At 36.9% G+C, this 25866-nt stretch overlaps 1 protein-coding gene across 1 annotated transcript in view; it reads right to left on the bottom strand.

Annotated features, from left to right (window-relative positions):
- Positions 1 to 759: 759 nt before the first annotated feature.
- The window catches only part of epha5 (EPH receptor A5), a 64650-nt gene continuing 39543 nt past the window's right edge, over positions 760 to 25866 (bottom strand). The window contains exons 6-19 of the mRNA XM_028025786.1: positions 23753 to 23877; positions 22753 to 22842; positions 21981 to 22050; positions 21769 to 21871; positions 18871 to 18938; positions 17243 to 17368; positions 16506 to 16691; positions 16022 to 16083; positions 11766 to 11833; positions 11529 to 11670; positions 8541 to 8690; positions 6653 to 6846; positions 5646 to 5810; positions 760 to 5467 (exon numbers count right to left, since the gene is read on the bottom strand). Of these exons, the coding sequence (XP_027881587.1) occupies positions 5356 to 5467; positions 5646 to 5810; positions 6653 to 6846; positions 8541 to 8690; positions 11529 to 11670; positions 11766 to 11833; positions 16022 to 16083; positions 16506 to 16691; positions 17243 to 17368; positions 18871 to 18938; positions 21769 to 21871; positions 21981 to 22050; positions 22753 to 22842; positions 23753 to 23877 (1661 nt within the window). The 3' untranslated portion in view covers positions 760 to 5355. The remainder of the gene's footprint in view (positions 5468 to 5645; positions 5811 to 6652; positions 6847 to 8540; positions 8691 to 11528; positions 11671 to 11765; positions 11834 to 16021; positions 16084 to 16505; positions 16692 to 17242; positions 17369 to 18870; positions 18939 to 21768; positions 21872 to 21980; positions 22051 to 22752; positions 22843 to 23752; positions 23878 to 25866) is intronic.

Here is a 25866-nt window from a genome sequence, read left to right as displayed (position 1 = left end):
TGATTGACTATACCTCTATCAGTGAAATGTGAATAATTTTCCAAGAACTACAGGAACCTACACACCAGAATTCAGCTCAGATAGTCACAGAAAGGTTTGTTATTCTGTCAACCATGGCAAACAAGACATAAGCATTGTTGATGGTTTTGCTAAAGATTATAGAAAATGATTTGCTTGGATGATTTAGTTGCAAGTTATATCTGCGAAGTCTCTTTATGGATATCACAGAGAATCTGGAGTGTAATTTCTTGCCATTTTTTAAAATTAACTCATCAGTGGAGCATCTCTTCCTGCCAGAGATGACCTTAACCTTAGTGGGGACAATGACGTCAATGATAAATGAAATTTTACAATACCTGCCGACTCATTTATTAAATAATAGTACTGTATACAGTGGAAGTGGAACAGTAAGCTTAAGTAAATGTTTTAACTGAGCTGTCCTTAAAAAGGGGTTTGTTATTTTTCTGGCTAAGTGAGTCAACAGAGATGATGCTTTCAAAGACAACAGACAAATTGTCAAATGTGGTGACATCAATTACTGAGATTGATTAAGATACTTATCCTAAGCAACAATAAAAACACCCATTGACAAACAAAGGTGGTGCAGGTTTAGACATAGATGGTTACATTACATAAGGTTTATTTTTTCCAAGTTTTATTGCAAAAATATAGAATTTGATAGGACACTACAAAAACATCAACACAAACATAATACACAATACAATTTCCAAGACAAATCAATAGCACATCAATAGCCAATTTTTTTTTTTTACTGTGCTTTCAATGAAACAACAGTTATTCAGTTGTTCAAAACCATAATGCGTGAGTTACTGATAATAACTGATGATCTGCAAAAACATCAGCGCAAACCTGTTTTTTGTACATTTTGATAGAAAGCTGCACATTATTCCCCCATTGACCACACAGAACATTCCCACTTTCCACTTCCTGAGAGCAATAAGCAAAGTGGGAGGGCCTCTAGCACAAAATCTTTTATTTGCAGACTTGGAAATTAAATATTACCTTTCCAAAAAAAACCCAAAAAAAAGAGAAAAAGAAATTGTTTGCCTTTCAGCCCACAATAAGTGTTTTTTGTTCATCCACATTGTGTCTTTACATGGCATAAACTACTATAACAGCCACCCACCTCATTAGCATTTGGCGTGATGAAGTTGGCCACTGGAAAGATCAATAAAGTTCCAGTTTAATCTAAACATCCTTGCAAATGGAAGCAAGTTTCAGCCTTTAACTTCATTCACTATGTAAATATCTTGCTCAAAGAAATGTCATAAATTGGAGGTCTGAGGAAATCAGATTTTAAAACAGAAAAAATGTGTGTGTTATTACAATAACAACCCTGTTCCCTGGGGTCAACTTTTTGTTTAATAGATAGGTTTTCAGATGTTTTGTTCAGGATGTTTAAAGAAAAAAACTTTTCAGATGCAAGTGTGATCTTGTTGTTTCCCATGTGTCTCTGTATACACAACATTTGTCTTGATAGTGATCATTATTATTGCTTCTGCACTACCACCACACTTTTTTCCACACCTTGCATTTGCATTCATGGATTTTATTTTAAGAAAAAGAGCACCAAAACCATATTTGTATATTAAAAAGAATCTCCTATTTTGACTAAAATTACCTTTTGAAATTTAAATTTGGCTCCAAATTTAGGCTTCATACTTTGATGTTAACTGACTACTGCCTAATTCTTCAGCAATTCATGGATTTTGTTGTCTCCCAGAAAATGTAGAACTACAACAGAACACTGCAGAGAGAAAATACAAACAAAATATTTGCAGACCATCATCTTAACAATGTAGTTATGCCCAATTTCACACTTTCTTCACTTTATGTGGGTGAAATAATTATAATAATTCTACAATGGTGAGATTTAATGTCTGGAAGAAGTTTGTTGACATCAAGAACTTGTGGTAATGATCTTTTATAAAAAGTCATGATCCACATACTGTCCAAACAGGTTTTTGTAAAACCTTGTGCTTGAATCTTGAAGGTGTGATGTGTCATACACAAGAAAATGGTGCTCTATATATCAACAGTTCCATAGCTTTAATTTCTTTGAAAAATATTACCAACTCTTTGTGCTTAGCTGTCAACTTTTATGTCCAGGGAAGCATTGACAGTATGAAGTGATATCATCATCATCATCAGGAAATGGATTACAAAGTAAATATTTAATAACTAAAAGTTAAGTCATATATAGACATTGCAGTCAAAGAAAAAAATAATTTTCCATAAAGTGCAAATTAAATTAGATCCAACATACACCTTGTCTGACATTCTTCTTATTGCCTGTAGACATTGTTGGCAAAAAAATGAATATTGTACAAAGTTGGGGCACAGTTAGGACAAAATATTTTGACGGGAAAGGAAACAACAGTGCTTAGAAGATGCGAGGCACTTATATGGCTGCATTATTCACCAGTTGTTCATGCACCACGCGTGGAATTTAAGTTTATCATTAAGCCAGAAAGAGAGGTTGTACAACAGCTGAAAACATTACATTTTGATTTAAGTTATTCAACACTCCTGTTGAATCTGCATAGCCACAGTAGTCTACAAGTGTTTACTGCATTTCTTGTATTCTCTTAAAATAATTTTTTAACTGCTGCCTTTATATAAAAAAAAAGTTTAAAAATGTTACAAAATAATAGCTTGAAAAATTATAGTAAAATTAAAAGACTTTGAATCTACAAGACAAAAGCTACACAACTAATGAGAAGACTAAAGAGACTATGCAGATGCTATGTTCCTGGAAGAAAACGTTCAGTTGGACCATTTTTACTCTTAGAGACACAATCAACCCTTGGAGAACTTCAAATGTGAAAAAAACCCATCTTACATTCAATCAACTGATACTTTACAGCAGTAAGTTATCCATTTTCCACAATCAACACTTGAACTATTGATCTGTAAGCACGGATTTATGTGTTTAAAAGCTAAACATGCTCTTCAAAAAAGTGGAACAACCCTTTAAAACCTTATATTCTTGTAATGTGCTTTCATATGGTCAAGTAAAATCATCTCTAAACAGAAAGAAATATTCATTCCCAACTTTATGCCAAAGCTTTACATTAAATGGACAAAGACATATAGAAGCAAGTCATCTGCAAACATAGATCTAGTGTGAATACTTCTCATTGTTGTGGACACTGCAGTCAAAGGGGTCAAGATTTAGTAATAATTCACAATGAAATTATGCTGTACTGAAGTTTAAGTAAAGCACAGACTTGACTAATTACTGACATCATTTACTTTTAAACCATAAAATAGGGGAAGCAAAAATATGGTTCGTGTAATGTATTCCTCTGCTTTTCACTGGAACTTTAAATAAAATGCAAACACCAAAAACAAGCAAACAAAAAGAAGGATAAATCTGCTCTTTCTGCACATCCCTTTTAAAATGGCCGGTAGGAGATAAATGTGCCGTTAGCCCCCACCAGGACATTCAAGCAGAATTTCAGCTTCATAGTATCAGTCACCACTGACCTACTCTGAGATGTATAATGTCAAGTTGTCCACATGACGGTAAACAAAGGAACAATGCTCCCTGCTTTAAATGTATAGTACATTATTTACATGAAAAGACATGTAGGGAGCTGCTCAGTAGTCCATGAGAAAGCACAATAACAAAACTGTCCACACCATTTGTTTAAACAAGTACAAATAAATAAATGATTATCAAGTTTATCAATATTGCCTTCTTTTTTTTTTTTTTTTTTACAGCAGTCCTGTTAGAGTGAGGTTTTATGCGGTGTGGCACACAAGCGTGGAAGAGATACTCTGCGGCGCGGTGAACTAAACAGATTACCGAGGGTTTTCTGTGGTACCTGAAGGTTACGGTTTCTAAGTGAAGGCTTGGTAAATACCGCTAAATGTACTCCCGACCAGAGAAAGCTGCTTTGGGATCCTGTAAAGGTTTCAAACCAAAACACCATTAAACGATCCCATTAGATTCATCAGATGGGGAAAAAGTCACTCAGATTATGACAGGCAGGGCCAACACAAAGTATTCAATATTTCCATGAAGATTTTCTCAACTTTCCATGAAACTCCTAAAAAGAATGATAAATCACTCCAGTTGAGTTTCACTGGCAGAGAGATTTGTCTGTTAATTCTGAATACCTCTAAGCAAACAATGAAAGAATAAGCAAAGGTTCTTGCTTATATGTGAAATGTTCCAGCATGGGTTGAAATATGCAAATCATGTATGCTGTTACGGCAAGGGCTTGCAAAATCTCTAATATTTTATTAAAACATGCATCTGTCAAGTATCTGATTTTTGAAATAAACCAATTGAAGTTTAGAATAATTTTCTGGATTTGAATAAATGAAGGATTTTAAAAGGGAATTTTAAGTCTTTAAAGACTTTCAGGCTTGTCAGCTAAATGTTTTACAATCTCTGGCATTATTCAGTAGCTGGGTTTAAAGACTAGATAGATTATTGCCATATTCTACCAATGTTCACATTCAGGCAAAGAACATTCCCAAATAACCAAAGAAGGCTCATTTGTTGCCTTACATCAGCTTTAACCTAAAGTGTATGGTCTTTATTCCATGACCATTTCTTTCATGACTTGTTTTACGCTGGAGAATCACATTTAAAAGTAAATTAGTTATGCATCAAGACTGTTGGTGAAGTTTTGTGGCATTAAGACCTCCCAGAGACAGAAAAACAACAAAAACAAACAATTTGATCAATATGCTAAACCAACAGCTCACACTTGTAATAATTATGCTCTTGGTCCATCATTTTTGCCCTGCCGGAGATTTTCTTTTCAACTCAGTGACTTGTAAAAGGTAGTGTACGTCCAAAGCTATGGCTAGTGAATAAGTTCTGTTCCGATCAGGTGGGCTCGTCTCACCTGAGACAGATTTAAAAAGTTCCATTTTGAGCCCACTTTATGAAAACTCCAATGTGATACAGCCAAAAAGGGGCCAAATCTCTGTTTCTAGTTTGATCTGAGAATCCAAACAGTGCAAATCATGTAAGAATCTGGAAATTCCAGAAAATTGGGAAAAGTCAAATGAAAAACATCCCATAGACCCAGCTTTGTTTGCCTTCCTTAGTCCTTCGCATAGCACCGTTCAGTCCAGTTCAGTTTGGTTTTAGCTCTGTAGTGTATTATATCTCCAAGAGCTCCACACACAAAACTCACCAAATTGCAGCTCATCAAGTGTAGATCCATAGAACATAGGGTTTCCTTATCTCCACAAAGTGCTAAGCCATTCTAGGTCCAACAGTTCTTTGATTTCATGCTAGGTCCAAAATATCGATTTTAACTCATGTGCACATATGGATGTCAGATTTGTGTGCATGCCTGTACATATGCATCAGATGTTTACAGTAGAGTTGGTGCTGTTCATATGGACTCTCATCTCCTGAATACTTGTGATAATTTTTTTCTGGTGTCCAGCCAGGTTTACTCCTACTCTCCGGAGATCTCTGAAACACAGTGAGCAAACGATGGAATGGTATTTACAATGTTATCTGATGACATAAAACTTTAAACCATGAGTCATCGATTTTTTAATTAAAATATATCTTATTTATATTATCCAAAACGAAAAAAAGAAGAAGAAAAAAAACATTACAGTGCCTTTCAATATGCCAGTGGTCTTACTCTGATGTCATTTGAGCAACTGTTTCGAGTGAAGAGTAGCCACCCTCCATGAAGAGCTCTGTGTACCGGCCCATCTTGATGGAGTCGAGCCACTCTCCTATAGTCTTGCTTCGAGTACTGCAGTCTCCCTCTACACTGGCATGCTCCACTAACAAGTTGGAAACCCTAGCACATGGACGGAGATTATAAGAAAACAATTCCAGAAACATAATTTATCCACTACAAACGACATTTCTGCAGAGAATCAGTGCATGGCCTCCTCAAAACCGATTACTGTCAAACAAAGAGAAATTCTTCAAATAATTTTAAGCACATGTGGTTCAAGTAGACAAAAGGATGCATTTCATAATATTATTATAAATTGTAAGACCTAGATGTGTACAGACATGTACACACACACACACACACTGATTTTATAGCCCACAGCTCAACCCATCAGTCCCAAGAGTTACCTGTGAGGCTTCACAGATAATGCAAGCTATGCACCACCACACAAAGCTGCAAATGCTTTCCCCCTCAAAAGTCTTTATCATTCAGCTCACTCTTGGTGGTGACAAATAGAGCTCCCCATGCTATCAAATGAAACATTCACAGTAGGTAACAACATTTTCCATGCTACAGAAGGAACGGGAGTCTGCTGTGGAAAAAGGTCTGGGCTTATAGGCAGGCCTTTAATCTTGACAGCTGTCACATGTCATTGTATATTAGACATGGTGCTAACTTAATTTATTAAGCATGCTTCAATTTGTATGCATGTAGAAGTTCACTGTAAATCTTTACAAAGAAAAAAAAGGCCATTTGGTGTCTGCATGGCATTCATAAGCAACTTTATGCCATTATACAGAGATGAATTATACCTAGATAATGGGAAATTCTAAACATTAAATTGAAGTAATGCTTTTTAATCGACTTTTCTAATGTTTCTACTGAAGTGTACAAAATGTCAAAGCTGATTTAATTAGCAGTTTTTGTCTAAATAATTTGTGGTGTAGACTGTCCTGCCATACCTGTGTGAGGAATTGACCAACTTTTTTAATGAACATGGGTTGCGAATAAACTTGTCAAGTAGACAAACTATTTCATCAAACTTAGGCCGACTGCTGCGTTCCCGCTGCCAGCAGTCCATCATCAGGTGGTACAGGGCCTCGGGGCAGTCCATCGGGCCAGGCAACCTGTAGCTCTCTTCTACTGCTTTTATAACCTGCCGGTAAATCAAAGAGACAGAGACACATGAGGGCAACTTTCTACAAACAAGATTTTATATCAATCCAAGCCACAAACGATTGGTTGTGTTCTAGGATCAAGTATTTTAAGTTACATACTTAAAATTAACACAATCAATGGCATTCAAATGCTTGAAGATATGTTTGCTTTGAGGTTCAGTGAAATATCACACTACATTTCATCAGTATTACATGCCTCAGTTTCCCGTCAACAGACAGACCGAGAGCTGCAGAGGCCAATACAGTTTCTCTTTTTTAGTGTCTTTCATTCTAGACACTGATAGTGGTCCATTTAAATGATCTTAGATGCTTAGAAGATGTGTAATACCTTACGACAATCATAAGGATTTTTCTGAAATTTACTGATGAATTTATTTATAATTACAATATACAGCTCAGGTCACTATACTATTACAGTTGATGAGATTATGGCAGATGCATCTCATCTAGGCATGTGGGCATTTATACTCGCAAAGGCTATGCATTCAAAATTGTCCACACCTCTTTATTTTGAGGCATAAATATCAAGAGCAAAGCATGACGTAGCACTCAACAAGTACTAACTTTTCCACAGTAAGACTGTGACACACTTCAGCAGGGCAATGTTGTTTTGAAATAAGACTTCCACCCCGCAACATCTTATATCTTAATACTTGCTCCAAGGATGTCTCTGTGCTCTTTATCTGACCTTACTTTAAACTCCATGAAGCAGCAACCAGCCCCCATTGAGGATAGAGCAACAGAACATTGAATTACTTGTTTATTCCAAGTGCCGCATAGCCCAGTTACTCATTTTTGCAACTAAGAAGATGCAGTACTAAATATTTATTTATTTTTTACATAAAGGGAAACAGAGTTGAATGAATAATAAATAAACTCCATCTCCTTCCGTTGGAGCCTGCAGTGGAGAGTAGGCAGGAGTTTTCAGCAGAGATCCACCAGTGCAAGACGCTGCAGGGAATTGATTTGTTGAGTTCATGACAGCCTTTACTTTGGTTAAATTCCCACAAAAGACCCGTACGATAACACTCCAATACACACAGATGCGTTGAAGTGCATGCATACACTTCAACTAAAGTGCAAGAAAAAAGCACCGCATCAGACATCACTGCTGGCTGAGAGAGAAAACGACTGCACTTCACACTAGCAGGGTGCAAAGATCAGAGACCGAGGAGGGAGGAAGAAGGAGAGAGTGGACGAAAGGCAAAGGAAAAGAACAGAGACAAAAACTGCATTTTAGAGAGACAAGAGAGGACGGGAAACTGAAAGGGAGAGGGAGAGAATGGGAAACAGAAGGAGACAGCTTAGAGAACGAACATTCGAGCCTACACTTTCTTGTGCAGATCAGAGAAAATCCTGCATAACGCTTTCAATTAAACATCAAACGTCTTTTCCTCTCCTTCCCACTCATCCTCATCTTCCCTCCTCTCCTACCCTTCTCTAGTCTTTGAGATAGACAGCCTAATACCCAAAAGTAGGGAGGAGTCTAGAAAGGTCACTAAGGGGCTGTGTGCACATATGTTGCCCGTGTAAATGAGTGGGTGGCTGGGGAGTGAGTACATATGTGGTGTCTAAGAGGTAACACTACATAGACATATCCAAGCATATACTCTATTGTTGTTACAAGCCTAAAATGTGCATCCATAAGACAGTTATTTTTCACAAAACGTACGTCTTGATTGGACATATCCCAGTAGGGCCTCTCTCCATATGACATAACCTCCCACATGACAATCCCATAACTCCACACGTCACTAGCGGAGGTGAACTTCCTGTATGCAATCGCCTCAGGAGCTGTCCAGCGAATAGGAATCTTCCCTCCCTGCAACAAAAGGAGATATTATTTAATAATGATTTAGATATCTCTGTGGATTTAGAGACCCAATTGTTTTACACTGAAACAACCGTATGCAGATGTCTTAAGAAGAATTTATGAACATGATACAATAAAGGACAAAAAAACAGACTAGAGCAGAACAGAAAAAATGTGAATGCAAAGTAGGGCTCATCACCAAATCAGTTCCAGTAATTAGCCAGTTAAGAAACATGAGGTGTTTGTAAATGCCTTGCAGTCCCAACTGGCTGATTTCTCATCGCTATCCTAGGTGTTGCAAATAGCAGTTTATCCCAGCATTTATTAATACCACCTGCCAATGTTAAAAAAAAAAACAAAAAAAACTGTGCTAAAGTACCGAGTAGAAAATGTCGCAAACAGATTCAGCTGAAAATAGTGGCTGTAAGTGCAGCTCTATGCAGCACACTGACCTACTTAACACCATGGGTGATATTGGAGTAAACAGCAGTAAGAAGATAGACAGTCAGGGATTCCGCTTTTATAGCCTTCCTCCTGACAGGTGAACCACCACCCCAGGCATCACTTTGGGGGAGGTGTGTTCAGGTTGTTGTGTTTTGTATGAAGATACATAAAAAGTTACATTTTAATATCATTTGACCGAAGCAACTTCTTAAAAATATTTGCTCCATTCCCTACATGGCTTGCATTTTATTAAAGTAGAGTTGAGAAACCACATTACAAAAAATTAACGAAATTTAATTTTGATACCAAGCACACAAAGTATCAACCTTACCATGTTGACATCAATCCGATACTGATACTGACTTGGTATCGATATTATCAATATTTTGGATTGATCCGCCCACCTCTAACACCATTGCAAAGTTCTGTTTAGACCCAACATACGCTACTATATTTCAAATGTCGGTCATTGACAGTTGGCACATTGATAATATATTTAGCTAGCTGGATGGACTCCAACTGCCCTTAAATCCCACACTTGAAATATTTTTATTGGTTCGAATGCTGAAGCTCATGCCAAGTGGTGAACACATCGTACATTGGTATTACAAAAACAAAGAATAGCCATTCGTTCATTCACCATCACTATTTTTTTTAACAATAGTATCACTATTACATGTTTTCCTCATCTTGTGCAGCCATGTCTTTGTTGGCAGTTTTAACTTTATGGGCAACCTGACCTGTCTGTTGTGTTTCTTAATCTTAATAAAAAGGTATACTTTTTAGATTTTTACTTTTTTATTTTAAGTTGGTCACTTGTGCAAATAAAAAACACTGAGTTCCCTAGTTCTAATAAAACAAAAGGCAAATGTGAATTGTTATGCAGTTTAATACACTGCATAAATTGTATGTTTTAATCCTGTGATTGCCATTTGCAGCAGAAGAAGCTGGTGTTGTCAATACACGGTACATAGTACAAGCTCTGCTTAAAAGAAGCACAGATTAGACCATGTAATCTCATTCTATCATCTGTTGCTTTATAGCTGTTTTCAATCATTTCTTAATGTTAGATAAATCCATTTCATACTCTGTGGTCCCAAATAATCATTTGATAAGTACAGCTGCAGACTGAAAAAAAGAAAATATTTTGTTGCTTTCAGACGGCAACCAAGAACAAACTGTAATTGAGAAACCTCCTATGCCAATGAATACAGATTTAGGAACACCATTGCAGTGACAACTTTCCCCCACATGCATGAATTCCCGATCCAAACTGTCGGGGGCCTGAGATTGCTCTACTCATGTTCCCTCATCTTCATTATAATGCTTCCCTAGTAAAGATAAAAAAAGGGTTCACAGGAACACTGCTGAGTTCCAAAGGAAAAATGTGTTTTCAGCTGATGAGTAGTGAAATTAACTTGATGCAGTATTGATGAATACAGCAGCAGGATATCTTGGGGTCTGATTATTTCAAGGATGTGAATCATGTTATTCACACTTGTCGGGGAACCAGGAGCTTGATAGCAATAGAAAGAGACCGAGAAAGGATGAGGCCTGGCAGTGAGAAGTGAGTGACAGGATATTTGGCGCCAAGGCAGAAAAACTTGGTGCTAATTGAGTGTTGTGGAGCCCGAATCGAGGACTAATTGGTCCTCCACTTGCAGGAAGCCGCCTGTCTCTGGCTAGCAAGAAGACATTCAGCCGAGGATGTACAGCTCAATTTAAAGCCGGCTGCTGTCAGCTGTGTGAGTGCATGAATATACACATGCATATTTTAGCTGTGTTGTGTCTGAGTTTCTTATTTATTCCAAAGTTTGACACACTAGAGATGCACACAAAATGTATGATTCATTTGGACTTTTCTCTTTCCACGGTAGGGGGAAGTTATGACATAAATCTTCAGTGATTTAAAAAAACAACTGCCTGCACAAGTTTGAATTTACTGTGAATTTTTCTTTTTTTCACAAATCCACATATTTACTAAATTAGACATACACGTTCTTGGCACATACTTGGCTTTAAAACATTGTGGACAGATTTTAAAAATGGTTGGGGTGAAGGTTTATTCCTGCTTCCTTGGCTACAAAACCAGCTCCAATGTGTGCTTATTGATTTTTAGACATTAGTTGTGTCAGATACCACATTATGCAAGGATTCAAACTTCTTGATTTACAGATTAAAAAAGAGTAAAATTATTCAAAAACAACTCAAGAACCACCAAGTTTATCACCAACTTAAACAGTGTGTGAGAAGATGCAGACCAAAGAAAGCATCTGCTCCAATACCGACATCTTTAATCACAACTGGAATTTGTAGATGACCTACTGTAAGTCATATTATGTAAAATGTATAATTTAACAATATTAATAACTAATAAACACAAAATAGAGGGTTAAGCCTTACCCGTGTAGTGTATGCTGCCTCTGCATCATCTTCCAGGACTCGGGAAAGACCAAAATCAGACACTTTGCACACAAGGTTGCTATTGACAAGGATGTTACGCGCTGCCAGATCCCGATGGACATAACCCATGTCTGACAGGTATCTGAAATGATCAACACAATGGTTAGAATAAAAAATAAGCATTGTGTATGGTTAGCAAGTTCACTCAAGATGTATTTGTGTCAAAACAATATTTACCTCATGCCGGATGCAATGCCCCGCAGCATACCAACCAGCTGGATAACCGTGAACTGACCATCGTTTTTCTAGGGTGAACAAAAATTCAGGACACAAGCAGGCATAAACTTAATGACATCTAGATCCCATAGTATTATACATACCAATAAAACTATTAAATGATTTCATATAATGTTAAAATACAGAGGATAAATGAGAAGAAATCAAAAGTTTCTACGATGTTCTTGTTTTTCAAACAAAGAATTCTTATTACGGTTTATCTCCACGGCTTTGTGATGAAACTCTCTTGAAGAAATCTGGTTGAATCTAATTACATGTCTTTTGTTCTCTAAGTCCAAAGGTCCGCAGTTTGTAGAAGTGAATCCATAAAACAAAAACACAAGGAAAGACAGCAAAGATGGCAATGCTACTGAAAGATACACTGCTTTTTTTTCTTATTATTTTTCCCAGGCTGCTCTAACCACAAAGCTAATTAACCGACATTATAGAATCAATAACAAGCTGCATACCCAGCTTTAACCTGTACAACTCAACTTTTGTAAGGAAGCATTCAGGACTACTACTACTGAAATGCACATTGACCTCTGTGCATTTGTTCAAATGTGTGGCAGCTTTTTCCATCCTTCATAAGAAACTTACATTTCTCTCAAGTAAGGTCAGTTTAAATATGAGATGTATAACATAAATGCTTCAGAAAACTATTAAATCAACAGAAATGCACAAATACACATCCATCATGGTATCTTAATTAAATAAAACAAAAGAACACTTGAAAGGGGTTTAGCTTTATCAGCATTTTGCCAAAGGTAGTTCTCTGTGAACGTACAGACTTGTGTCATTGAAAATCGGCCCTACTATGTAGACACACCTATTAAAAAGAGATTTAAGTGCTACATGTGTTGCCCTACTGACATAGGTTTTCTAATTTCTAACATTATCAAACAAGACAGTAGGCTGGTTCCAAATCCAAAATAAGGAATCTAAATATATGATAGCCTAGGTCTGAGAAGACTTAGGCTATCGCATATTGTGACCAACTGACCAAGCAGCTGCCTGTTCCAGGATGAATTCAACTTTCACTGACAGAGATGAACAGCAGCACTTTTTGGAGCAAAAGAAAGATTTCCTTTACTAGATGCAATTGGTGGTAGTCAGTTACCAAAAGCTGACCGATTATCTGGATGGGTTCTAGACTTTTGGCTTTCATTGATTTTTGTTGCTTTTTATCCCCAGTTTGGCTCTTGCTTCTTTGATATAAAAAAAAAAAAATTGGACCAAAACTCAGATATGGGCCTTAAAACGACTTTCCTTTTCAATGCAGTGAAACTGACAGCTTTTTGGCTGCTTTTAGTTTCCTAATCAGCTTCAACAGTTTAAGCTTAATTACGATGTTAGATATTATAACCAATGCATTGATGAGTCGTCTAGAAGTTAAATAATTAATTACAGCCGTTGGTTAAATGGTTAATTTTTGATTAACCTTTTTCTAACATAAATATTAATTCTGGGAAAATACAGTCATTTTCTCATCTTCTTTTAACTGCCATGTTAATTCAGCCGAGGTAAAGAAGCAATCCTCCAGACTAATTTGAGACTTATGTATTCAAGCAAACGGAAATAGTTTAGCTCATCAGTGCTACACTGAGCTCCCACAATGTAATTTTACCTAAGCTGTCGCCCATATGTATGACTTACTTTTGTGGTTCCGTAAAAAGGGATTTATTGCACTGTATTTGTATTTAGCCCAAGAAGAAATAACTTATTTTCACTTCACCTGGGAACACTGTCAAAACCGTCATAAATGTGTGTGAGGTTGAGCCGCAGCACAGTCTACAACTCTATTAAGCCCTTCGGTACCACAGTTTTCTCACAACAGTAAGCCACATCGCAAAAACTCTTTATGCCAGCCAAACCAGCAAACAGTTGTTGTGTTAGACAAAATAAAGGGAGAGAGACGCAGGATAAAAATAGCACCTTTAACATGTTTATACCGCTCAAGCAGGTGGTGTGATATGGGACTCCTCGTGGTTTCCAACTCATTAGGGCTTTATTGCACTATCAATAATGCAGAATGCTGTCAGGAACTAAATCGGTGGTTCTACTTTTGTCATAGTGAAACCTATGAAGTTGGGAAGTTTGCAAGGTGTCATGTGGGTACTCAGAGGCTGATAATGTGCTAAACTAGATCTGACCCAGGACTGTCATTGCCGATTGCTTCGGAAAAGCACCGGGACGCTCATTCAGACAAAGCTGACACTTTGAGTTCCTGCCAGATTAATGGAAAGCAGCAAGTGCCTGAAAAGGAGCTTTGGTTTACTCAACCCAATGACAGCTTTCACTGTTAGTTTAAGCTTCAGCTCCTTCCAATCCAAATGTAAACTCTCCAACCTTCCTCTCATCCAATCTCCATGTTTCCACAGCAGGCTTGCAGCTGAACCACAACACTCCATTTTCCCAAGACGGTTTCCAACTTGAGTTTTCCTTAGTACTACAACTTTTTCCATCCATCCACAGCATAACATCCCACTTACATGTGAAATGAGAGGTTAAGCCAAAGATGTGAGTTATCAGGGGTACAATGTATTGTCCATAGCTCTGACAACTAATCCAGAACTGGGCCCAGTCACTGGTTTTCTCCTGACTGTGTCATTTACACCAGCCTCAGTACACCAGCCATCCATGTAATTACTTCACAGGGTTTTCTGTGGCCCTTCAACTGCTGGTTCCCTATATCCCAGGCTTTCCTTTTGCCATAAAAGTTTATAGCCAAAGGCACACCATTCAGTCATGTCAGCAGTTTCCACTGACCACAGCTCTGTCTCTGAATATCACCTCGCAGCATCCAGCTTTTCCATACAGTCACACTAAGATCATCATGTTTGGCTCGGATCTGCTTTGCCATTGCAGCACAACTACACTTCAAGGCGCTAATATCACCAAAATCACATGACCTCATTTTGCACACTGCTCCATTAGCCACCCACCTCAGAAATATACCCTTTTCAGGCAGAATTTAGTCCTCCGTGCCACCTGAGAATTTTGGTATTGTAATCACTGAATAGACTGGAGACGGCTCATTGCATTCAGAGATTTGCTGGCCTGCTTCTCAATTACAGTTCATTTTCTGCTCTCAGTAAAGTCTAGTCTTCACAGCCCAGATACTATTCTGGAGTTGAGTGCTCAGATGACTTTCAAATTTTCTGGTAAAGTGATCTGTGACACATTTAAGGTGAGATATGATGATAAAATAGGTAGACTGTGTTGAAAATGTATTCGAAGCACATTCCCTCCATGCCTTCTTGGAATATTTAATATCACTGGATGTTATATCAAGATTTCTCAACTGTTCCTTCAGTAGAGAAATGGGACTGCTATTGAAAAATACATAAAGACAAAAACATCAATATTGATTACACTTAGTATATATCAAAATAAGAGTGTTGGAATAATTTTCTCAATAACTGATAAATACTGGAGAGAGATCATCTCTTGAACCAACACTTAGTGAGTGCATTTTCTTTATAAAGTCCATCATTGCTATATGTTTGAATGATTTGTTTTAAGCAAAAAATAATCTATATAAACAATTATATAAACCACCTATTCACTTCTGTTAAAATGTGAAAAATAATAGTGGTTGATTTAGCTTCAGTGGTTGACAAACTTGCTTGGCATATCAAAATAAGATGATTTTCTGTGATTGTTTTTTTTTTTTTTCAAATCCCAAACAAACATTTTCCCCATTAATCCATGGTCTAAATCTGATGCTTCAACTCTTTTTCAAAACGACACGCTGTTCAAAATTACAGTTCAGTATGTTTTAGAGCTCGACTCTCATTCAACTGCCAGATTCTTAAAAAATATAGACACCTACACAAATAACGAGTTTGTGATGTCATGGTCTTGATCGGTTTTTTTGATAGGCTTACTGAAGGTAGTTTATTTTTTATTTTCTTTTGTTCAATTTAACTGTTTTTCCCCATTCATTTTCAGTCCAATTTCTAAAGTAGTTTTGAAAAACTATTGCTTTTTTGTTGAACCACTTTACTCTCACCTATGAATCATTGAGCCATAAAAATAGGTTTTTTAACACATGAAACAGACTAGTGTGTGTACACATTGTTCTACTGTGAGTAACAAGGTACTTATGACTCCAATTATTATCCGAATCAGCTCTCTTCACTCTTGTTTTTTTATTCACCATCAATTCCCCATGAACCTGCCTTTTGTGAATTCTGATCTTTTCTCACACCTACCTTTAGAAAGGTATCCAGTGATCCATTCTCCATATATTCAGTGATGATCATCACAGGCTTGCCTGAAAGGTATGAAAAACACATTTTACTAAGAAATATTATGTAATATATAAAGGTGTGAGGACAAAATATAAATGCTCTAACATAAAATAAAATAGTATACTGACAAAAACATGTTTAACAGTTAGGAATTATTTTCATTAAAAGCAACTCTTATCAAAATTGCTCATAATTTTGATAATACACATCATAAAGCCGCAGCAGCTAATCAATTAAAAATAATGTTCACTCTGATGGCTGACAGAAACTCCAAACATGAGTGGAGGCTTCATAACCAACAAGAAAGTCTCAGGAGTAATTGAAAACTTCTAGTCTTCAATAATACCTTTTCTTCTGTTTGTCTTTTTGGCACTGCAACGTGGGAATTACACAAGTTCAGGGTGGGATTAAAAAAACAGCTTTGGAAATCATTCAGGTGACTTACTCTTGGTGACGACTCCCTCCAGGCGGATGATGTTTGGATGGTTAAACTGGCCCATGATCGATGCCTCCCACAGAAAGTCCCGCCTCTGTTGCTCCGTGTAGCCTGCTTTCAAAGTCTTAATGGCAACCTGGATCTCTCTTTTGCCAGGCAGCCTCAGGGGTCCGCTGCACACCTCACCAAACTCCCCTGCAGCAAAAGAAGAGACATCCTTGTTGGCCTCAAAAATGATCTTCTTGTTTGAAAATGGAAAAATAAGAAAAAAGTTTAAATAAATCCATAAATAGGTGCAATACTTGACCTATGTCTGAAACTGGTATAATATTAATATATGAAAGCTAATTAGAAGTGCCAATCTATTGTTCTTATTTTAAAAGTCACAGCAATTCAGATTAAATTCTTTTAGATTCTGATATATGTTGCAGCCATCCAGAGGAGTTGCTTTGTTGTGTTAAATGATCCATCAATATTGGGTAAATCTGACTGCAAATGCAACATACAGATTTATGAGACAGAGGAAAACATGGTGTATAAAAGTTTAGGTCAATCCATCAAGGGAAATAAGACTTGCTTTTTTCATTCCTTACATCTTTAAGCACTCTAGTGAATTTAGTGACTCAGAATATATAAATCAAGCAATCTATTCATTTTTATACCTAGATCAGTTTCCTTCTCTGAATAAGAACCCATTCATCTTCAAGGTATGAACAGACTGAGACAGGCACGCTGATTTTACTCACCAGCACCGATGATCCTTTCAATAGAGATGCATGAGACGTCAATTTCCTGTGCAAACTCATGCACTGCCTGGCTGGGGTCCTCATAAGTGAGGGGGTCAATGTAAGTACGGACACCAGGGAATTTTACTGCAGGAAAAAAACACAGCACAGTTTCTGATTTGCACTCTGGGTCATCCAGTGAAAATGCATCTGACATATTTCGAAATGTTGCCACCTTCTCTTTTTTTTATAGCTATTTAAACAATTACCATTTACATATAGGACTTGAGCTAAGCTCTTTATATAATTCATGATTACAACAGATCTTTTATCAGATGACTGTGGCGGATGCTTTCCAACATCTGTTCACAAAGTATTCAGGACTTTTATAGTAAAGTTCTGCTAAAACCTCAAAATCATTTACTAGATTTTGAGCAGTAGAAATCTTTCATACAGTAAATTCCAAGTGATGGATGCTGAAGCAAGAATCTTGCCTGAGTGGGCAAGACCAAAAGGGGCCACCTTGAAACAACTCCAGTCTCAAAAACATCATAGGATTTTATGTAAATGTTACTTTAGAAACCTTGAAACTCCAGTTATGTTTATATTGGGCAGTTGTGTACCAGGAAGCTGATGAATATTTAAATGGGAAATTGAGCTTTGAAGCTGTGCGCCCCCAATGAACTTTCTGTATAAAACACATACTGTGAACAAAACATGTAAACCAAAACTAAGGCTGTGTAAACAAAAAGCAATAAAATGGTGCTCGCCATATTACTTCTTTCTTTTTAAAAACACTTTGATTTTGCCTCAAGCAGTTGATATTATTAGAAATGATTTACAAACTTAGTGCTTTGTACGTTAAGGAATTAATCACTGAACCTCTGAAAAGGACTTTCGCTAAAAAAGCTCTTTGAGCATTTAGATTTCTCTTTACTTTCTTGCAACTAATGTCAACAAAAGTCTACTTGAAGATGACTGGTAATTCCAATTTCATAAAGAGGGAAATGCATACTGATTAAGTAATTAACATAGGAAAAGTCTCAGTCAATTTCATAATTTTACTCTTTTGCAGATTTGATGATTATTTTGCTGAATGTAAAATCTTAACAATACCCTATGCATATTCACCAACAGTTCTTCATTACATTTCCCCAATTAGAGAACCTCATCAAAACAAAACAAAACAAAAAATAATTTGAATCCTATTCTGAGCCTTTGACAAACTGCAGACAGATCTATGCCAAGCTATGTTGAGAACTGGTTTGACTGCATCCTATACTGGTTCCTTTATGTTCTCTGTTGTAGCTGTTATATCCATTACAGCTGGTTCAGGAATTGACAGATGGATAGCAGGGTACAACGCCAAAAATATGGACAAATATATTAAGCTGCCACAACCTATAATGCTTCAGAGCATTATGTGTCCTCTACTAACATGGATGTCATTCAGAAAATAGCTCTTGGCACACAGCAGTGACATATGCACTGCTAGCAGACATTCGGGCTTACCGAGATAAACAGAGACATGACCACTGTCTGACCCTGCCGCTAAACATGTTTAGCGGTGCAAACCTCAGATGAACTTGGATTTGTGCATACACTGATATTATTGGTGTACCCTACATTTCAGGCTGATTAAGACTTACTGTGACCATTGTGAAAATGCATCTTTTCCTCTTCAGGATCCTGCTTTGCTTTGCTGTAGCCACATCGCCTAATGAATAAAAGACAACATTGATACAAACTTGTCAGAAATTTTTTTTAAAGAAATACTTCTGTTATTTATAAGGCAGTAATTAATTGAATTTTATTTCATTTTAATGTGCATGATTTGTTATATATATATATATATATATATATACACATGCGCGCATGCCCCCCCCCCACACACATTTCCATTGTAGAAACCAGAAAATACTCAGAGATATAAAAGGATAAAGTATAAAACCCAGGAGTTGAATTCAGATATTATAGCCAATGACTGAGTCCCAAGTGAACACAGAAAAGCAGAAAATCCTTTCTATATTTTCAGTTATAAATCTAACCCACATTTCAAGCTGCTCAAGATTATTGCTGAAAATGCGGAAAAGCACAGCGGTTTGAACACAAACATAAGCGTGCAGTTTTTCTATAATACAGCTGTCCAAAAAAAGCTTCCCTCAACAAAACCAACACTGACTTTTTTGTTCACTTGAAAAAGACCTATTACTTTCTAACAAAAGGTCATATGTTAAAAAAAACGAATCAAGTGGGCCAGCAGTACATTTTTTTGTAACCACTTACTCTTGTCCTGTAGTGTTCGTGTGAGAAGGGTCGTCTTAACCTTAACTGCCAAAGCCTGAATTAATTTGTATGCTGCCTCCATGTTTACATCCGCGCGTGTTTGTGCTTAGACGGCTCCCGTATGTTGATATTTAGACAAATGGCATCAGAGATAATCACGGATATCCCAGATTAAACGGGGTGATGGGTTTTTAATGTGATCCTACAAGCAAACACAAACACTGCACATGTCAATAGAGATAAATAAGTAAAATAAACAGGCATGTCTCTTGTGTATTTGCAGAGTTGATTGAATAACAGCCTCGTATGCGTTAAAAAAAAGTCAACCAACTGTTTTGGATGAAGCTGATTAACTATTTTTTTGGTACTTAAATACAATTGAGCACAATGACACACAAGCACACGCACACACATTGGAATAATGTCCAAATGTGTTGGTCAGCCAGGCAAGAAAAGACTGCAGGGTGTACTGAAGAAGGGCTGTCTGCAGTGTCTGATGGAGAGTGCTCTATTAGGAGGTTGAGCAAAGAGGTGTGAGCACCTTTAATGCCTGGGCAGCCTTCCAAGTACATACATATAGTGCTTTCCACTCTTTTGTTAAGATTTGTAAAAAGAAGATGTAAAAAAATAAACCGTCTGCATAAATTCATATTTTATGGCAGGAGCATATTCTAACAGCAAAAAATGCTGAAAAATACATCTGGTAATTTGTGTACTTTTATTTAGTGCAAAAAAACATCCAGGCTAAAAAAATGTGTTTAGATTAAATCAGGCAGAATAATTATTTGCATCTTAAATCATTATTTAAGATAAATGTAACTTAAGCATTTCTATAATTTACATTTGATGATTTGTAGTTGATCAGAGTTTCTAGGAATATTTTATTACAAACCTTATTTGATGTCATCTATATGCTGATGCGAGAAAACAGCCTTTTCTGTCCAACCATCACCGAGGCAAATGTGTTCAGTTTGTGAATCTCTACTGGGACTTAAACTAGAACTGTGAGCTTTGGTTAGATGAGACTAAATTGAAGCAAATGCTCCAGGGGCATTTGGCATAAGACATAGAAATAACATGTGGAAAAGAAACTCACTCCCACTTTTCTGTGTGGTTTAGGGTCTTTGATGCTGTGAGTTTAATTTTCTTACAAATGTTCAGGGAAGTTTAAGAGAAGGTAAGAAGCTATTAGAAATACAATGACATTTTAAGCAAAAATATGGTAAACTTATTTCTATTAAAATGTATGTTTTTAATAGAGCAAGTAACCAAAATACATGACCAAATTAACACATGAATAGTCCACGAGGCACAAAATTAAACTTTTTCTTTGACCATCATAACGATGATTCAATTAATTAAAGGTGTTTAAGTTAAAAAGTGAGTTCTTTTTAACTTAACACAAAGGTACCAATCTTGTTTTTGGTAAAAACATCATCTCCTCACTCTCCCAACTCCCCACCATTAAATATATGAATTAAAATGAACTTTTAGTGTGAGACTATGTGATTGATTACGTAGTCCTAATAGCTTAAAATTATAGTTTCCTCAGATTTTCATAGACTTTATGCATTTGTAGTATCAGGCAACATTGATCCATCTCTCATCTCCATTTCTTTTTAAGTAGCCATTTTTAGAAGGCAGTACTCCTTCGATCAACTCCAGTCCCAAAAGTTAGACTTACAATCCTCTATAGGTTCTGTCCTCATAACTGCTAGCAGTGATCAATTTAATTATTTTTTTCCCCCATTCTAAGACAACACAAATATATCGTTTTGGTAATCACCAAAATAGAACTCTTCCTAAGAAACTTTCCCTCTGATACTGAAGCACTCAGCATGTCTGCACATATTGTGGTGAAGGAGTTGCACCATCAAAAGAAAGCAAAGAGTGCCATTACATCTGCAAAAAAAAGATCAGTGGCTGGCCTTTGCCCACCTGACTACCTCATGAGAGTAAAAAAAAAACCAAACAAACAAAAAAAACCTTACTACAGACATTGTTGTACTGTTGTCCCTAGACAAATGCTATAAAGACTACACAACATGAACCAACATAGAGATGGGTTTTTCCAAACAGCTATGAGCACACAAAATAAAACTATAATCAAACAATGCCAGTGTGCATAATGCTGTAAGTTAAAATAGCATTGTTGGGCATGTTTATTATATATTATTGCAAATGCTAATTAATGGCTAACCCCCCACCATCCAAACTTTAAATGCTTAATTTCTTTTCCTTCATATTTATTTATGCCTCACCGTCCGCTGAGCAAGAATCCAGCAACAACCGCCAGCAGAACCAGCGCCAACGTGATGGCCACCGCTATTATCGAAGCCTGAGCACGCTCGCTGGTGGCAGTTACTGCCAAAAGAAAAAGATGTGAGATTAGACACACACAGCAAGCACACAAAGCTGCACCTGGCACCTATTGTTGATTGCATTGTCGCCCTCCCATCTCTGATGTACTCACGGTAAGGGCTCGTCTGGAATTCAAAACGTCGGCTAAATGCACCGTAGCCTGCTGAGGTCCTGGCTCGTACCTGCGATGCATCATCGAGAATCATTTGCATCATTGTAAACATTTCCATATTCATGTTTGCCTTACTTATTTTGAATTTGATCCTGTGTAAGCGATTTAAATCAGGTGCTACGTTTTGCAATCTATCCCTATAACAACATCTGTTTTGTTATTGCATTGCTTTGCAAAACTAATCATATAATTTTTACTTTAAAAAAAACTCTAAAATTAGAACCACAAACTTTAATGTATTTTAACTGGATTTTATTTAAGAGATTTATAGCTCAGTTGCAAACATCAGTTGAATGGACAACTCTTCATAGTCATATCTGAAAATCTGTCCTTTCAGGAATGAAAAAAATGCATTCAGTCACTTCTATTGTGTAATACAGACAAGATACACAGCAAAAAAGTTCTTATCAAAGTAGACTAAAAACTAAATTTTACAATCTGCAGGCAAAATTCCAAGTGTAATAATGTGTGAGAATGGTCCTGTTGAAGTCCAGACCTAAATCAAATTCAGAACCAAAGCAAGACACTCAATATGACTGATCTTGAGCTACTTTTCTCAGGAGGAAATGGGCTAAAATTTTAATGTATTTATGTGCATAAAGTACATTTAAGCTTGTGGTCTTAACATGACAAAATGCAGAGAAGTTCACGTGGTAATAATACCAATTACCTTACTAATTGTCTTTTTTTATTATTTGAAGGCATCTTTTACCTGAAAGATGTAGAATGACGAAGGTCTCAGGCCTTCCACCACCATTTCTGTTTCTTTTGATTTTATTATGGTATAACTTGAGTCCTGCTCCTGTAGCAGAGGCAGAGAAAAGACATTAAATCCACCTCATTAGCTTTTAATCTCTCAGTATGGTAGGCAGTATGACATTCATTTACAAGCATTTGTTTTTCCAATCAGATTTTTGAGAATGTATGTACTTAGGCCACCTGTGATGTGTGTGGGCATGTGGGTGCGTGTGTATGGCAAATGTGTTTTAATCCCTGTGTGCAAGCATCGGTTTCCAAGCTGAAACCACATCAGGTTTAAACACAACTAAATGCTCCTTCCATTAAGCCTGAGGCCATTAGCCGACCACTGACCACAAACTGCACTGTGTTCTCATGTGAACCTTTAGTCTGACCTTCCATAAAAGAAGACATTAGAACCAGGCAGAGGGAAAAGAGGAAGGGCACAAGAGAAACAGTGATACGGATGAAAGCATCGAATTGCTGTGCTGACCTTAATCCAGTGGAAAAAAAATATGCACGATCAAAAACGTCAAACTAGTCAAGAAAACCTTCGTACTAAGCTACTGTATTGATTAACATATGGCATAATAATGGCCATATGCTTTGATATAAACTGTTATTGTAGCAAACATATTTTGCTGTTCTAAAAGCCAGTTTCTGAAGTCCATTTTCATGGAAATGCTTGGAAATTCTGTTTTTAAATAAGGAATTCACATTCAGTCAGAAATATTCAGAGAATATTAAGAGAAAGGTATGAAATAGAAAAATGCAGCCATTTCTAAGAATAAAACACATTTCACAACACCAGCAAACTTATATTTGTACTTTGCAATGATCTCAGTGACATGATTGACATATTTATGCAACTTACATCACTAAACTAAACACTAACCCAAAACTCTTCCACTCTCATAAAAGTTTTCAATCTCAGAAAAGAGGAGTCAAGGAATAAATAAATTGTTCACCCTTACCTTTTCAAAATATTTGATCTCATACTCGAGGATGATGCCGTTGGGACGGTCAGGTTCTGCCCATGAAAGGGCGATGCTGCTCTTTCCTGTATGGCCTTTTCTCACTACACTTACCGGGGACGGTGCTGCAAACACAGAAATATACTGTTACGCTATATTACAACAGTTCACAAATATTATATTGCCTTTCATTGTTTCTGTCAGGCAATGCAAAAAATGATCGTTTCGTGGCCTGGCTTGACATAACTGAAAACAACTCAAGCCTCCATAAATTTAAAAAACAAGAACTGAGCAAAGTTGCCAAGACCTTAAATAGAATTTCACTACTTCTTAAAACGGGAGGATACTGCCTTATGTTTTTCCTTCAGGTTTCTTACCAAAAAGTCTCCTGGAATCCAGAATTGTTTGAGGTTTTCCTCCTCGGTCCACTGAGTTCTAATTTAACGAGAGATATTGATTCTGAAAGCAGATTTACTGCTTAAGGATGTTTACAAGCTGGATGCACCTGTATCTAATTATATACACCCTTTATATCTTGAAATGGAGCAGGTGCATTTTGATGAGGCCAGAAAGTCAATTCGGCGCCTGCTCAAGTCTAGGTGGGACCGTCTCCTGAAGCTACAAAACCTGGCAACCCCTTTATTGGATGCTGTCAAACTTTCAAGACGGAAACTTAAACAAAAAAAAAAAAATTACAAAAACGGTTCTTTTATCATTTCACTTTCAATTATTGCTTTTGAGTACAGGTATTGTTTCGATTTTGAGGCGAAGTAAGCCACGTTTGTGAGTTTCTATCAATCTTAGAGCCATCCAATTGTAACCTGAGCTGTTCGGCCGTCTCTCAGAGGGACAGTTGGAGAGTTTCTGACACATAAAGAGCTTTTAACCAGGCAAAATGCTCCCCCAGGCAACATCTTGGTGGCGTATGAGTGTGAGTGTATGTACATGTTCCCGTGCGCGTGCAATGCCTGTCTTCTGCACAAATGCTAAACAGCGTTTGGGTTTCAATAGCCTCAACAGAACTCCACAGGGAATAAATCATTGCTACAAACACAGTAACTAAATCCTGAGTGGATGGTTGCACAGAAGTGCTATCTGCAACATCTTAAAAGCCTGAAACTAGAGACCACATCACACACACGCACACACACTTTCACTGCTTAAATGGAATAAAGGCAGGGATTCAGTGATGTCAGAAGGATTATTTTCCCAGAAGCATCATGATCAACACTACACCAAAAAGTTTAAATCCTGCAAAAATGGATCCAATGTTCAGTAATGTCATAATTGATTACATTTGATTATAATAATCAAATGTAAAATCCTTTATTCAGGACTAAAAGGAGTTTACATTTGGATTTATAAAACCAGAAAAAAAAGTTTTCTAACTGATTACTGGTGATTCTAGCAGAATTAAAGATGTATTTTCTTAAGGTTTTGGCAGCGGTTGCCTCTAGTCAATAGTAGCTGGCTAGGAAGCAGTGCAAAGAGAAAAGGGGACGACGTGCAGTAACATAACCAGGCTGGGAATTTAACCTGCAACATCTACTTCGAAGAGTGTAGGCTGAGCATACGTTGTGCCCCTCTACTGCTGAGCCATATCATGCTGCAGTATGGACAGATTTTTAAAAAATGACGAAATATGTTTTTCAGTATGCCACATTAATTGCTCCAAGGTGCATATCCATTACTGCATTTATTGCAGAATAGATAAAATCTTGGAGTATTTGATCAAATACTTGCATAATGCTTGAAGCAGACGCCAGACATTTGCAACTTTAAGTCATATTTTTGGTTGCTTTTATGCTGGGGAGTTTGTGTTTGCTGGAAAAAGAAATGTTTTACACCAAGACAAAACATTATACAAGGAAATCTCAAATTGCATATAAACAGATGTAAGTATCAAATTTACCAGATTAACTCAAATTTATACATTTGGCTAAAGCTCGTTTCGGAAACCAGCTACTATTATAGTCTGCTGTGGCAAGTGAGCAGTGTACCAACTCTGTGGAAATATTCTAGAGCAAAATACAGGAAAATAGAAAACATGCATACATTTAGAGCAATAATCTTTATGATGCATTGTGCTCATAATAGCAGGGAGTTAATTGTGC

Source organism: Xiphophorus couchianus, chromosome 8 (assembly GCF_001444195.1).
Source record: "Xiphophorus couchianus chromosome 8, X_couchianus-1.0, whole genome shotgun sequence".
Classification (NCBI taxonomy): Eukaryota; Metazoa; Chordata; class Actinopteri; order Cyprinodontiformes; family Poeciliidae; genus Xiphophorus; species Xiphophorus couchianus.
The sequence above is the reverse complement of the archived record's forward strand: the minus strand, read 5'-3'. Positions and strand labels throughout refer to the sequence as shown.